A 16,517-nucleotide genomic window follows, 5' to 3' on the forward strand; every position below is an offset into this window, starting at 1 on the left:
GCACCCTCGCTGATCAGGGGAAAACTTGCAGTTTCACTTTAGCAGCTGAGGCCCAGTCATCCATGTCTTGTAGGGTTGATTTATTTTGTCAAACAAATACCAACTATTGTGTAATAACTTGTGGCAACCTTTGCAGGAATGATTCTATATACTTTATACTTTACACCAGTGTTCCCCAACCACCGGGCAGTGGTCCAAGACCGGGCCGTAGAACACCTGGTTCTGGACCGCAGCCGTTCTCTGTAAAAACAAAAAAACAAAACTTCTCTTCCTTTACTTGGCTGCTCTATTGCCACCGTGTGATGATGATCACATTGTGTCTCCTGAGAATAAATGCACTATTGCGGAAGAGAAGTGAAGGAGGAGAGGACTGCTGCAGGGGAAGGAGGAGGGTGAGTATTGGATTTTTTTCCTTTACAGAGTTCAGCTGGGAAAGGGGACATTGGAAGGAGAGAGTGGGGGCAGCTAAAGGAAAGGGGACATTGGAAGGAGAGGGTGGGGGCAGCTAAAGGAAAGGGGACATTGGAAGGAGAGAGTGGGGGCAGCTAAAGGAAAGGGGACATTGGAAGGAGAGGGTGGGGGCAGCTAAAGGAAAGGGGACATTGGAAGGAGAGAGTGGGGGCAGCTAAAGGAAAGGGGACATTGAAAGGAGAGGGTGGGGGCAGCTAAAGGAAAGGGGACATTGGAAGGAGAGGGTGGGGGCAGCTAAAGGAAAGGGGACATTGGAAGGAGAGGGTGGGGGCAGCTAAAGGAAAGGGGACATTGGAAGGAGAGGGTGGGGGCAGCTAAAGGAAAGGGGACATTGGAAGGAGAGGGTGGGGGCAGCTAAAGGAAAGGGGACATTGGAAGGAGAGGGTGGGGGCAGCTAAAGGAAAGGGGACATTGGAAGGAGAGGGTGGGGGCAGCTAAAGGAAAGGGGACATTGGAAGGAGAGGGTGGGGGCAGCTAAAGGAAAGGGGACATTGGAAGGAGAGGGTGGGGGCAGCTAAAGGAAAGGGGACATGGGAGGGGGGACAATATAAGTGGGGGGAGGCGCTTCTTAAGGAAATGGGACAATATAAGCTAGGCACACAGGGAGTTATGGGTGGGCAAGCGAACATACATTTATGACTATGAAACTATGACACCAAACGGCATCCCCCCACCCGCTGGTCCTTGGGGAAAATGTAAGTTTACAGCTGGTCCATGGAGAAAATTGGTGTTTACAGCCGGTCCCTTTGCCAAAAAGGTGGGGGACCACTACTTTACACCAGTGAACACAGAAGTTTTTTGGGAAACTGACCTTATGCTGTTCCGCTGCAATATTAGTCCTTCTCTCTGTCATTGCTGTGCACGACTCAGGCGGACAGACACAATGTCCCAGTAATAGCCTGATAAAAAACGAAAATTTTGAAATGCAATAATCTGATATTTTCTTTTACTGTATATATAGTCCTAGTGCAGGAGGAGAACCATCTCATTATCGTTAGAGGACTGATCTAGACTATTGTTCTGCTAGAAGCCTTGGGCAGATAGGATGAGGAGACAGATAGGGCTCTGTATGAATCTCTTCTGGTCTCTGGGGAGAGGGTTGTACTCTGTCACTTCCTGGAGACTGATTTTGTAGTAAATTAATCATTCATATCAGTTGCCATAAAGTGCACACGTCCTGCTGTAATGATTACACAGCAAGGAAATGTCCGCCACCAGCATGGTTCCAGAGTTTGATTACGAAAAATTTTTTTTAAAAAAAACCCTAAATTTTATCATACTTAAATCTAGCACCAAAATCTATTGAGATAAACCAGGGACACTTACTCATAGATCCAGACAGCGTGATTGTGGTAATTCATGGCCTCCTTCCTTCTAAAATCAGCTTTTTGAATTATGCTAATGAGCCACAAAGACTTTAGGGGGTGTTACCAAAGCCCCTGCTTGCTGTAGCTTCAGAGGCTGTTACGGTCTTCCACTCCGCAGGATATTTTAGTGTTAAGCAGCACTAATGTTTGTCATTTACATTCCCACCCCATCCTCCACTTACCTTTAGCCAGCAATTACTAATAAGGTATCAGGTAGGTTTTGGGCTGCTGACTTGGGGCCACATTTATCACAGCTTGTACATCTAAAAACAGAAATTGCGACTTCTCCACCTTCTATGCGATTTGGGCAGGGAGATGCTGGACCATGCAGGAGGCTGGTGTGTGGTGTTGTTGTGCACTGCCTATAAAACAGCGTCTGTTCAGGAGTCCGGAGCCTCTTAAAATATCTGGTGCTTGCCAGAGGGAACAGCACACGCTGGCAAACCCAGTGCCAGCGAATGATAAATGTGCCCCGTCGAGTTTACCAAGTGTAGCAATGACCCTGTCCACCTGATGAGCAGAGTCATGGTGGACCAACACGCTCATTCTCACCATAGAAAGGTTCCTATACTCAGAGTCTCCGTTTACTATGGAGTAAGGCCTCATGCACACGAACGTATTAAATCGGCCATATATACGGGTGGGTAGCATTGTTCACCGTACTGTACCATAAGCGAGATGTACAAAAAATATAGAGCGTGTCCTATTTTCCAGCGCATTTCCGTTCCGTATGCCCCATAGAAGTCAATGGGAACATATACAATACGGGCTGTATACGCCTGTGCATCGTATGCTGTGGTATTTACGTGTAGTATCCAGAACCAGTGGGAGGCGCATTCTGTCATCCAGCCAATAGTCAGCCATCCATCATCTGCCAGCCCACTGTATATTATACAGATATGGCGCAATACATCCCATATTTACGGCCAGAATGCAGCCCCATATACTGAACAGAAAAGACCATACAGTCCTGTGCATGAGGCCTAACCAATAGAAATGCTTTTTTGCCCTTGCTGCATGGAAATGCATATGTGGAATCAGCACCAAATGTATCAAAAAGTAACCAAATTTTGTCATACACAGATTCATAAAATTCTCTATTCTGTTCTACCACACTCGAAACACAAGAAAAATTGAAGATTTTTTTCTTTATTTTAAAGCTAGAAAACACTGCCAAATTTTTCCAAGCAGATATTTCAAGACGATCAGCATGAAAATGATTCATACGATAATTTCTTTTAACAGTTCTGTTACATCATCACCAGATATCAACCTATTAATCATTTATGGGATCCGTTCAAAGGATTACGGTTTGGTAAAGTGAGACGCAGCTCAAAGGGAAGGGGTAACATTTATTATACAAATGGCAGAAATCAGGGATAAAGTTTCAACCATTATAGTTTAATTATAGTATATAGACTATGTATAGATATATATGATACATATATTTACATGAAGAAAAATGACATTTAACAATTTAAAGTCCGTTGGCTCCTCTTAAAGGGGTTTACGGACAGCAGATCACAGAAAGATTTTGCACGCGTGAACTGGCCCTCTGCCAGGGGATCTTGGGAACTCTTCCCACACTGTTCAAGGTGCAACTCCGAGGCCGCGGTCCTAGAGTCCTTCTTAAGCATGACGCGACTAAGAAAGCGTCCCCAAGAACCTGTAGGGTTTTTCCGTACATCCATCATGCTAGTAGATAGCGAAGTGCCATGAGGTGAAGGAGGGCAGCTAGCGGGGCTACCGCAGAGGGAGAAGGACTGAGCCGGACGCCTGGGAGTTTGCGGGCCGAGGTCGGGGGGAATGGTAGACCCTCCAGGCTTACAGCGGAATTTGAGCGCCAGCTTATAGATATATCGCTCAGCTTTCCGGCGCTGCTGTATTGCACTGAGTGGCGGCGTGCCGGAGCATGGAGAGTCACAAGGAGCCACGTCGTAACTCTGAGTCAGGTCAAATCGAGATATTGAAGCAGATCGTAAAAAATAGCCATCCAGGGCTCCTGCGGAAAGAAAATAGAAAATTAGGCTTTATACATGGACTGAACAGATATACGTCAATAAGACGTAGGTTGAATAAGAATATCCCCGGTCATAATAAAATGATGAAGGGTAATTTACACAAAAACCTGCTTTCTCCTAGAAACAGCGCCACACCTGTCAACAGGTTTCAGGTGGTATTGCGTAGCAGTGCTATTTACTTTAATAGTTGAGCTGCAATACCACAAACCATCAATGGACAGGCATGGCGCCGTTTTAATAAGGAATTGATCATGTATTTCTATTCCTGGACTACTCCTTACAGACTGTTTTGTGCAAGATGGAAGTTCATTTAAAAAACAACATTTGCATAAAATTATTCCACGCCCATTGTCTTGCAGAGTTTGTCCCCGGGTTTTAAAAACATCACTTCTTTTATTAAGAAAAACAGTGCCACAACGGACCATGGTTGGTGCCGGTATCGCAGCTCAGCTTTATAAAAATAAACTTAGTTGCAATAACAGACGCTACCAAAAAAAGCTGCCATGTCTTTCAAACCTTGGAATTCCACCATCAAAATCAAACATGGATAAACCAGGGACACTTACTAATAGATCCAGGCACCGTACCTGTGGTAATTTGTTATCCATGGGCGCCTTCCTTATAAAAAAAAATCAACTTTAAAAATTATACTAATGAACCAAAAAAACTATTGAGAGAGTACCAGAACCCCTCTGTGCTCTGGCTTTACAGACTGTTACACCATGCTGGAGAAATTACCCCCCTCCTAAATAGTGCAGCTGCTGTGAGAATACAGCGGGAACGGGGGGTGGGAGTGAGACAGTGTAACAGCTTGTGAAACCAGAACATGACTAATTGCTGGATTTTGAAGGTAGATTTCCTTTAATGAAGCCACTCAAAAATTTGCACCATTTACATTGGATTTTTGCTAAAATCACTGTATTTGCACCTTATTTGATAAAATTGCGACACAGAAATCCATGATAAAAAGGAGCAAAGAGGTAAATGATCAATACCCCTGGCCGCCAATGTGTTTTATCCATTTTTCTTGATCATGTATAGACCTATAAGTGGTATACACTATACACTACCTGCAGACATTGGCCTCCTTGTCTGCCCCAAGGCGCTTTGTAGCTCCTTCTTCCTTTCCAGAGAACAGTCTATGGACCTGGGTCTCATCCCTGAGCTTCTATGCGGGGACATCAGGGAGATAGAAGTGTGACACGAGATGTCACTACACAGCGAAGAACAGGACGACGACGTGGAGTCCAGATCACTCGTCTCATAGAAACCTGCAGGAAAGACGGCACAATAAGCCAAAATTGCAAAAAAAAAATAAATACATACAATTTTGAACTAATTTTTTTTTATTGATAAAAATAAATGTAATTTTTTTTTTCAACATTTTGTTAAACTTCACTGCAAAGCATCAGTTTATATATGTATCCAACAATCTGCTGGGAGTGCATATTCAGAGTACAGACTGCTGTACATATGTATCCTCAAGTCCATAGAATAGGAAAGTTAAAATTTTGGGTTCTTCTATCAGGGGTCAGGGGTCAGGTTCTCCCCTTACCTAAACAGAGCGGCTTTTCCTACAACAACAGAGAACTGCTGTGTTAAGGATTCAGTCTAACCATCCCCCTCCCCCAAAAATAACAAATGACAGGGGTCTCCTCATTCATTGTACTATCCAGGCAACAAGCTCAAACATTTGCTAAAGTCTTAGCCCCTCTTAGGGCCAGTTCCCATCTGTGTTCTGGCTTCCATTTTGCAGATTGTAATTTAAACAGATGCAAACATCCGTTATATTTGTTGCAATTTATCAGTTTTTAAAAAAAATATTTTAACGGATACCTTTAACATATTCATAAAAGAGGATACCTTGCTTTAGTTTTTCATTATTTTAAGTCTTATTATTCCTACTATTTACTCAAATAACAGAAGGTCTAAAGGAAGGTGTAAATACGGACCCACTGTTGCAAGTCCACTGAAATAAACTGGGAAAAAAACTGATCCATTTTCAGTTTTAGGGTACATTCACACGCGGTATGCTCGCCGTGCTGGCATATCGTCGTGTGCTGGAGAGGAGGAGGAGGTGACCCCTCCTCCCTCCATAGAGAATAGCGGCGCACGGCCGCCCACACGCCGAAAGATAGAGCATGCTCTATCTTTTTGTGGTGTGTGGCTGGATCGGTGCCACACGTGTGGCACCGTATCTGCGCCGTGCCGCTATTGCCGTCTATGGGGATGTACATGCGGTCGCATGTACGTCCCCGCAGACGGCCATGTGAATGAGCCCTAAATGGAAACTGGCCCCTTGTTCCAAGCGATTTAACCCCTTCTTAGCAGCTTCCCAGTACCTGAACTATGGGCTGACAGGCAGTTGCCGCTCATCCTCCTTGTAAAGAGAAGATCACTCGTGACTCCAGAACTTCCAAGTCTAAGCCGAGGAGCCAAAGATCCTGATCCGATTCGGCGCAGCGATGCAGGTTCAGTGGGAAACGCAGAAAGTAGCAACTGGATAAAAAGAAAAGGTGACAGGTCAAGACTTTAGAAAACTTTAGTATGGATTATTCACAGGATGATCTTCCGCTCTTTTGGACACTACATAGTCCTATATGAGCCATTAGTATCAGATGTTGTAGACACTGTTTAAGCAAAGGGCAATACAGTAATGACAATGATGGGGCATTTAAAGACAAATAACATGCAATAGGTATTATGACCACTGGGTGGCAGCATCTTAGCAAAATATGGAGAAATGAGGCGGCAACTTAACCTAACTACTTCATAAAGGGAGGATTGAGGATACTCTGACCAGGACAACTTGTTATCACAGCAAGTTATCTGCAGTCTCATCCACAAAACCCAAAGCACCAAGTGACTGGCACACCAGACATTTGCAGCAGGTTTCTTGGGCCTAATGGTGGCCATACACCATTTAGTGACCTGAATACGAAGGATTGGGCATACTGAAATCCAACATGTCCTAACCTTCTTTACACCCATTAGTGAGGAGACCCCCATAAGTTATGCCCTGTCCACAGGATACGTGATAACAAGTTGATGAGCGAGTGTATGACCACTGGGATACCCCAACTTTCTGGAGAATGGGGGTTACGTTCTCACTAATGGGTGAAGCGGGAGGTTGAGCCTGTGTTCTGCAGCTCCATTCAATAGTATGGAATTGTCTGAAATTGCCAAGTACAGTGTACCTGTATCTCCAGCACTCGCATTCGCTGTCTGTGAGATGCCCCAGAGCTGCACAGAGCAATTTCTAACACTGACCCAAAGTAACCCCTGAACATATCAGGGAAACTTGTCCAAACATGTCAATCTTGGACCTATTGAGCCTTTTATATGTAGAATGGCCTCCAGAATCTCCCAAAAGAGATGAAGATTCTTATTTTGCATCATCATTGTAAACCATGGTCAAAGATGTCAGGCAATGGTTGACTCCCTTCTTCCCTTTAGAAACACATGCATGCTCTGCGGAACTAAGCATGCTTGTTAATGGAGAGTTAGGGTTAATGTTCCTGCTTTCTTAAATTGCTTCCTCCATAGGGGGTGTTTTTTAGAAAGGATTATATGGTCATGCGAAAGATAAAATTCAGAAAATCCAATCCATTAGAATCCAGATTGGTTCCCAGCATTCACCAGGCAAATAAATCTGTTAAATCAACAAGTTCTGGAAATCTGTAGCAGTCATGGATCATTACCACCACCTTCCTTAGGGATAAGACTTTGTCCTGCAATTAGGCGGAGCACACCTTACACAAACACACACCTCCTACACAAATATAGATACATTGGATGTATCTGATGGTGACCTTCCTAAAAGTGCATTCCAGGATAAAGACGCTTCCTGTGTTTTTATGCTACTGCATGGCCGTAGAGTGTAAGCTCATGGGTCAACACTATGTACAGTGGTAAAGAATATAATAATAATACACCCCACTATCAGCCCCATGCCAGAATCCTAGTTCTATCATATCCATTGATGGCACATCCATTGGTTATGGTCCTTGGGTCAACTAGAAGATACATAGGGACAGGTTGGTCATGGACCACCTGATTAGTGACCACATTGGCACAAGGTGACGCCGGGAAAGACCTCTAAGGGTATACTACAATATATTAGTAAGTTAGGATGAGGTGGAGAAACCCTTTAATAAACTTTAGGTCCTCAAACAAAAACCATAAGTGAACTCACCTCTTGCTCTTCACGTTGCTCCACATTACGTGTAGTTTGGTCAAGGTCGTGACCATCCGTTCTGGTCCATATAGTTGACTGGTTGCTGGTGATAACATCAGATGGTACCTGGTTCTGTCTCCTCGATGTTGGTGGATGGTAGGTAGAGTTTTCCTCAGTAAGTTCCAGTATGGTCTTTGCAGGTCTAGGTGAAGCTCCACTCCATTGACCAAGCTTTCTAGCATGGACTTTGGCTTGAGCCCCTTCGACCAGGTCGGGCGCAAAATCTGGGTTGAAGCTTTCTTCTGGATCAGTTATCTCTTGGAAGTTCTCCAGTTTACTTCTCCTTAATCGGACAAGAACCTCCTCCTGGATTTGATCCAACTCTAAGTTTCTGAGTCTTATCTGATCCATATCCAGGTTCCTCCACCTAGAACAGGTCATACTCTCCTCCACATTCCTCCTCTGCCATCTGCCCTGGTCTGAGCTTCCCTGCTCCTCCAGGACTCCTCTGACCCTCTCCTCTGCCTCTTGTCTCATGAGATGCAGCTCCTTCAGACTTGCTGTGGTCATCTCCAGGCATCTGTTCACCCATGCCCGGGTATGAGGAGGAGGCTGAGCCTTCATAGTGAAGAAAATCGCACCTGGATGGAAATCAGTTCAGACGAGTCGGTTTAGAACTCCTGGGCCATGAATACAAGACTGCAGATTGTTCCTGAAGAGCAGTGCATGGACTCCCCCCGAGCTTGTAGCAGACCCTTGAGGGCTGAGCAGCCAATCAGAGTTGAGGAGTAATTGGATCCTGGATGTCAGAGTCTGAACAATCACTTTCCGGATGCCAGCACTTGGACAATGAGAGGAGCTTGCAAATTTGCAGCCCGGGCTGCTCCTTGTGCTCTTATCACTGAGCATCAGCTGTACACAGCATTGCACAGGGCAGGGATATGCAGAAATATAAAGTGCCGCAATCCTCAACCTGCAGATCTCTCCTGCCTTTGTCCACACTCAGCTCAGGCGCCGGGGATTTAAACTCAGTGACGTCACCGTGGGCGGGAACCTGCAGCCTCACCTCACAGACTGGGCTCAGCTTCCTTACCTCATACATATCTATATACCTCATACATATATATATACCTCATATATATATATATATATATATATATATATATATATATGTGTGTGTGTCTACATATATATATGTATACAAAAATTATAAATAATTCGCCTGCTCCTCCTGAAAGTCGCCAGTGACTAAGTAAAATCGTAATTTTGTGGTAAATTATCAAACAAATTTAGGGTAAAGTGATCCAACAAAGAGAAAACTATGATAAATGTGGTGTATTTTCTGATTGCACCCTCCATACTTAGCGTGCTATATAAATAAAGGAATAATGATAATCTTTATTTATATGGCGCCATCAAATTCCGTAGCGCTTTACAATTTAAGGAATTATTATTATGGAGTCACATTCACTATCAGCGTAAAGCCCCTTCTACACTCGCAAGTGTGATGCGATGAACTCGTATCACACTCGCAACGCATGCTGCCGGGATCGCACGGGCCGAGCGCAGCTGGTCAGTTCAGTTCCGGTTTGTAGCGTTCGGACCGTGCAATCCGGGCAGCATGCGTTGCGAGTGTGATATGAGTTCATCGCATCACACTCGCGAGTGTAGAAGGGGCCTTACACTGATAGTGAATGTGACTCCATAATAAAAAATTTTGTAATTTTCTAAAGCGCTACGGAATTTGATGGCGCCATATAAATAAAGATTATCATTATTCCTTCATTTATATAGCGCACACAGATTACGCAGAGCTGCACAGAGTTTGCCAAATCAGTCCCTGTCCCCAATAATGCTCACAATCTAATCAACCTACTAATATGTTTTGGAGTGTGGGAGGAAACTGGAGGACCCGGAGGAAACCCACACAAACACAGAGAGAACATACAAACTCTTTGCAGATGTTGACCCTGGGACTAGAACCCAGGTCCCCAGTGCTGCATGGCTGTAATGCTAATCACTGAGCCACCATGATATATTAGTCCTTATTCACATGACAGTGAAAAGAAAATGGCCTCTTGCATTTTTTTATTTTTTTTAATGGAATGCACGCATAGACTAAATGAAATACTTTATAATGGAATAACACCCAGACCGTTATGTTAAATAGAAGAGCATGACCCTAGTCTGAAGAGTTTTTCACGTATCAGTCATAGAAGGCTCATGTAACTTGTGAAAAACAGAAAATGTCTTTTTTTTTTATTTTTCAGTTGTATGCATAAAGCCTTAAAAAAGACTACCTACAGGTCCACCACAACTACAAAAACCAACTACAGGTCCATATAGACCTGTGGTTTACAAACTGCAAATCGACCTGTAGATGTGGTCTACACACAAAACACCTTTGTGTGGCCTCAATCAAAAAAAATTTGTACTCACCTGCAGGGACATAACTAGGAGAAACAGGGCCCCACTTAAAGACTTTTGAATGGGGCCCCACTTACTATATGCATACAGTATATACACACCATACAGTCATGTTTTGGGGGCTTGATATTAGCGGTGATTAAAGTAGTTTCTTTTTAAATACTATCTTTTTTATTGAACATTTTTCAATTTAACAACATACAACAACAAAAAAGTGAGAAAACCCCACGGCCACAGTCAAGAAGTCTAATTTTGCACCAAAAAAAGTTGGGAAACTAAAAATGCAGGAAAAGTAATTGAGTGTTGGAATCGAGCAACATAAAATAAGTGAGTCATAAAACAAGTTAAATCGCGGTTTCTAAATAAAATAAATATGGTGCACATGGTACAATGTCAATAATAAATGCAGCCCATTGTCCAGCTGTGTCTGTATGTGTGCGTCTATAGACTGGTATACAGTGGGGCTTATTTACTAAGGGTCGCGGATCGCACTTTTGTCGGACTGTTCACGGTTTTCGGGATTTTCTAAGCTAAGTCAGGAATTTGCACATACTGGCTTCCATGCAACAGAAATTGAGGGTTGTGCCATCGGACAATTTGACTGATTCGGACTGAGTGCGGGATTTAAGATTCAAATTGTGTCACAATGCACCTACATGCACCAGGAAGAAGAAGGTGAACTCCGGCGGACCTGAGCGGGGAAGAGACACATGCAGGATATCAGGTGCATGATTTTAGTGAAGTTCATGATCGTCAGAGACTCTGTACCTCGTGAACTCCAGCGGACAGGTAAGTAAATGTGCCCCACTGTGTCTGTATGTGTACGTCTATAGACTGGTATACAGTGGGGCACATTTACTTACCCGTTCCCTGAGTGATACCCGATCCAGACTGTCCGATGAGGATGAACTCTGGCGCGATTAATGAAGATCGTGCACCCGATATCCTGCATGTGTCGCTTCCCCGATCAGGTCCGCCAGAGTTCACCTACTTCTTCCCGGTGTATGTAAGTGCATGGCTTGAGACAGAATTTTTAAGTTAAATCCCGCAGTTTGTCTGAATCCGTCATCCGCCGGATTGTCCGACACCCCTCCCCCCCAATTTGTGCCGCATGAAAGCTGGCACGATTGCGGCAAAATTTAACACAGAACGGAAATTGTTGCGATGTCCGGCGAAAGTGTGGTCCACGGGGCCCTTAGTAAATGAGCCCCAGTGTGTCTGTATGTGTGCGTCTGTAGACTGGTATACAGTGTCTCTGTATGTGTGCGTCTGTAGACTGGTATACAGCGTGTCTGTGTGTTTGTGTCTATATACTGGTATGCACTGTGCCTCTGTGTTTCTGTCTATATAAGCATATGCTCTGCGTCTATATGAGTGTGTTGTGTACACAGTTATGAACATTGTGCTTTATAAATGGACAGGACTGAGGTAGTTGGGCTACTTTGTGCCCTGCCTTACATAAACTATTTCTGTCTGCTGCACAGAAGCAAAAAAAGCCTAGCCCCCGGCTATTGACTTTACTGAGCCCTTTATCATTCATAGAACCAAAGCACAATACCAGGCCGGAGACAAAAGCAGGAGCAGGTGAAAAGCTCAGACAGGTTATCACTACCTGCTATTCCTAATTAAAAGTACATATAATCCTGCAAAAGAATAAAGCAAAATTCACACTGGTCTTTAGGTTTTTAGTTGGAAATATTTACCAATACATGGAAAGATGGGGTCCCGGTGACAGTATGTGTCATGGGTGTATACTTAGGAATTTATCACATATAAGTCCTATCCATAGATTAAAGGATTAATGTTAGATCACTTAGGGTGATGCCACACATGGCGTTTTGAACCCGTTTTGAATCCGTTTTTAAGCAAAATGCAAACTTATTCAAAACGGTTTTAAAACGGACTCAAAACGCAGCTACTACTCTACTCACTTCTATATGAATTCCATTGAAAAGAGTGATATGTGCATCTACACATATGGGGCACTCTGTGCCCTGTTCTAGCAATTACATACCATGATTGGGAGAACAATTTTAATAATAATTACATATCGGGTACAATAGTAAAGTCCTAGAGACTATAAGGGGCACTGGTGTAGGTCTAGAACAGAGACACCATGGGGTCAAGGGTTATAGCTGTTGGAGACACAGTCACTTGGAGGACATGAATTATAGGTGCATGTCCATATTATCTTATAAATGTATCTTGCAACTCTAAATAAACGACTCTACAAAAGGTAGATACATTCTATGAACATGGCAAGGACTGACCCATATAGGAGGACATGAATTGTGGGGCAATGTATAGCTATTCCCTATGAGACTCCAGCAACTTTACAAAGTTAGAGGATAAAGGTCCCATCCCCCACCTTAAGCAGACTTTAAAAAAAGTGATATGACCCTCCCCCATTTCTCCTACACAGACCAAGAAATTGTGCTGACATGTTGACTAAAGTGCACCCTCCCTGTAATTCCTTCCGCAGGTTGTGCTCTCCATTGGCCCAAGCCTTGTCTTTGTTGTCTGCAACGTCTGAAAGACCTCAATGGCCACAGCAACTAAAAAGCTATAAAGCTGCCAGCCACTATCACCAGCGTCTCATTGTGATGGACTTCACTCACTAGTCACATTGTATAAGAAGCATTGATCTCCTTGTGTGGAGCAAACCTCCAGCAGTGATACAGCGGCTCCTCCAGATGTCTCGTCTACCTCAACTGCTCCATGACGGAAACAAAAAAAAGACCCACAGATAATATTCTTCTGAAGTGGGGGCATTGTGAGATATGTAGGGGTTGGCCTACATGCACAAAAACATGTTGTGTGCTATAAGTTTTTTATACAGCTACCACAGGTCCCCATTCACTTCCATAGGCTCATGCACAAGGCCATGGATGTCACATTGCCGAGCACGAGCCCCCCGAAAGACAGAGCAGGTCCTATTTCTGCCCTTATTGCGGCCATTGGCAGTAGGCCATTGCATGTAGCCCTACACTATAGTAGCGTCAGTGTCCGCCACCTCTCATTGACATGTAAGGCACCAGCTCAAACTCATTGGGAGGGTCATTTAGCTTGTTGCATAAGTCTTAGGCCGGAGGGACACGTGGCTTCTTGAACCGGTTTTTGGGCCGTTTTTAAGCAGTCCGTCAAAAAACGCATGCGTTAAAAAATGCATGCATTTTGTAAAAACGCATGCAGTTTTTGAAAACGCATCCGTTTTTGACCCGGTTTAATTTAACAGAAGCGTTTTCAAAAAACGCACGTATTTTCAAAAAACGCATGCGTTTTTTAACAGACTGCTTAAAAACGGCCCAAAAATGGCTTCAAAATGCCACGTGTGCCTCTGGCCAAAATATTCCTCCTGCCGGCACATTGCATGCCAGATTTACAAAGTGGTTCCGGCCTCATAGTAAATCCGGTGGTGAGTTTTAATGACAAAATTCGGAGAATACAACTACAGCCTCTGCCTGCCTACCAGTGGAGACCATAGAAAATTCAACTGCCTTGGACGAAGATCTTTAAAAAGTTGCTATTCCTTGTCGTGCGCCAGGAATTGTGGCTTTTTACATGTCGACAGTGGTGTAACTTGAAGCAAGGTTCGCGCCAGCCCCCCCAATTATTATGTATTGTTTGTAGTACTAGTCTTCTCATATAGGAAAGGTAAACCATGCAAGCCCCCCATGATCAGACATTATTATTATCCCCTAACCTGTAAATAGGGAGTATGTCTCAAAATCCTTTAAAAGTTTACAAAGATATTCTTCACTTCTGCATAGAATGACTGAAGTCACACATACACATAAGATAGCTGTCAGCTGATGGTTACCAACGTCGGCTCCACTATACACTATACACATGTTTGTTTTGGCAGGGTCTCATGGATACGGCATGGGGTCATGGATGCTGCAGATGTTTTTTTTGTACTGTAGGCCTTTTATTTGCAGACATATATATGTTGGAGACACAGTCTTTCTGAACATAAAAAAGATTTGCCAAGCTTCATTAAAATTGTCACCTTCTCCCATAGATACCTTGCTACTATAGTAGAATAGCTCCATACACGTCACTATACACTGGGGGAGATTTATCACAAGTGTCTGAGAGCAGAACTGTTATAGTAACCAATCAGAGCTCAGCTTTCATTTTCCCACAGCTCTGTTTATTATTGCTGTACTGTGACATCACTGTGTGTATTATACCTGTACAGAGATGTCACTGTGTGTATTATCCCTGTACTGTGACATCACTGTGTGTATTATCACTTGTACTGTGGCATCACTGTGTGTATTATACCTGTACAGAGATGTCACTGTGTGTATTATTTCTGTACTGTACCATTAGTGCGAGTATTATCCGTGTACTGTTACATCACTATGAGGCTTATTTGCCAAGGGTCCGCGGCCGCACTTTCTTCGGTTTTTCCGATGTTTTCGGGATTAGCTCTGCTGGGAAAGGTATTTAACTGGGGATTTTGTCGCACGCGATCGTATTGTGGTTCATCTGCGCTGCTTTCATGTGAAAGAAATCGGGGGGCGAGCCATCAGACGATCCGACTGATACGGACTGAGCGCAGGATTTAACTTTCAAACTGTGTCGCAAGCCCAAGCACTTACATGCACCAGGAAGATGGTGAACTCCGTCTGACCTGAGCAGGGAAGCGACACATGCAGGATATCGGGCGCACAATCTTAGTAAATCGCCACACAGTGTATTATCGTCGGACAATGCATTTTCCTTGAACTCCTCAGACTGGGTAAGTAAATGTGCTCCTGTGTATATTTTCTCTGTACTGTGACATCACTGTGTGTATTATCCCTGTGCTGTGACATTACTGTGTGTATTTTCTCTGTATTGTGACATCACTGTGTGTATTATCCCTGTACTGTGACATCACTGTGTGTATTATCCCTGTACTGTGACATCACTGTGTGTATTATCCCAGTACTGTGACGTCACTGTGTGTATTATATCTTTTACTATGATATCACTGTGTGTATTATCCATGTACTGTGACATCACTGTGTGCATTATCTCTGTACTGTGACATCACTGTGTGTATTATCTCTTTTACTATGATATCACTGTGTGTATTATCCCTGTACTGTGACATCACTGGGTATTATCCCTGTACTGTGACATTACTGTGTGTATTATCTCAGTACTGTGACATCACTGTGTGTATTATCCCTGTACTGTGACATTACTGTGTGTATTATCCCTGTACTGTGACATCACTGTGTGTATTATCCCTGTACTGTGACATCACTGTGTGCATTATCTCTGTATTGTGACATCACTGTGTGTATTATCCCTGTACTGTGACATCACTGTGTGCATTATCTCTGTACTGTGACGTCACTGTGTGTATTATCTCTTTTACTATGATATCACTGTGTGTATTATCCCTGTGAGTTACATCACTGTGTGTATTATTTTTGCACTGTGACATCACTGGGTATTATCCCTGTACTGTGATATCACTGTGTTTATTATCCCTGTACTGTGACATTACTATGTGTATTATCTCTGTACTGTGACATCACTGTGTGTATTATCCCTGTACTGTGACATCACTGTGTGTATTATCCCTGTACTGTGACATTACTGTGTGTATTATCTATGTACTGTGACATCACTGTGTGTATTATCCCTGTACTGTGACATCACTGTGTGCATTATCTCTGTACTGTGACATCACTGTGTGTATTATCCCTGTACTGTGACATCACTGTGTGTATTATCCCTGTACTGTTACAGCAATGTGTGTATTAGCTCTGTACTGTGATATCACTGTGTATTATCCCTGTACTGAGTTTGTATGTTCTCTCCATGTTTGCGTTGGTTTCCTCTGGGTCCTCTTTGCAGCTCAGCGTAACCTGTGTGCGCTATATAAATGATAAAGAATTATTGAATCACTGTGTGCATTAGCTCTGTACTGTGACATTACTGTGCATTACTCCTGCCCTGTTGATTTAGCAACTACACCTGCAGCTTGTTCCAAGAATCAACTGCACTTTCTGATAATTTTATGATAATCTCAGCAACAATTTCAGATTATGC

General features: G+C 43.5%; 1 protein-coding gene across 1 annotated transcript; it reads right to left on the minus strand.

Moving 5' to 3' along the window:
• Positions 1-2,966: 2,966 nt before the first annotated feature.
• Positions 2,967-9,087, minus strand: LOC140071120 (uncharacterized). The gene is made up of 4 exons (XM_072118441.1): positions 8,055-9,087; positions 6,202-6,358; positions 4,930-5,130; positions 2,967-3,840 (listed from the first exon to the last, which is right to left on the minus strand). The coding sequence occupies exons 1-4, from the start codon at positions 8,658-8,660 to the stop codon at positions 3,308-3,310; spliced, it is 1,497 nt and encodes a 498-aa protein (XP_071974542.1). The 5' UTR covers positions 8,661-9,087; the 3' UTR covers positions 2,967-3,307.
• Between the last annotated feature and the right edge of the window lie 7,430 nt (positions 9,088-16,517).

Source organism: Engystomops pustulosus, chromosome 7 (genome assembly GCF_040894005.1).
Source record: "Engystomops pustulosus chromosome 7, aEngPut4.maternal, whole genome shotgun sequence".
In the NCBI taxonomy this organism is placed as follows: domain Eukaryota; kingdom Metazoa; phylum Chordata; class Amphibia; order Anura; family Leptodactylidae; genus Engystomops; species Engystomops pustulosus.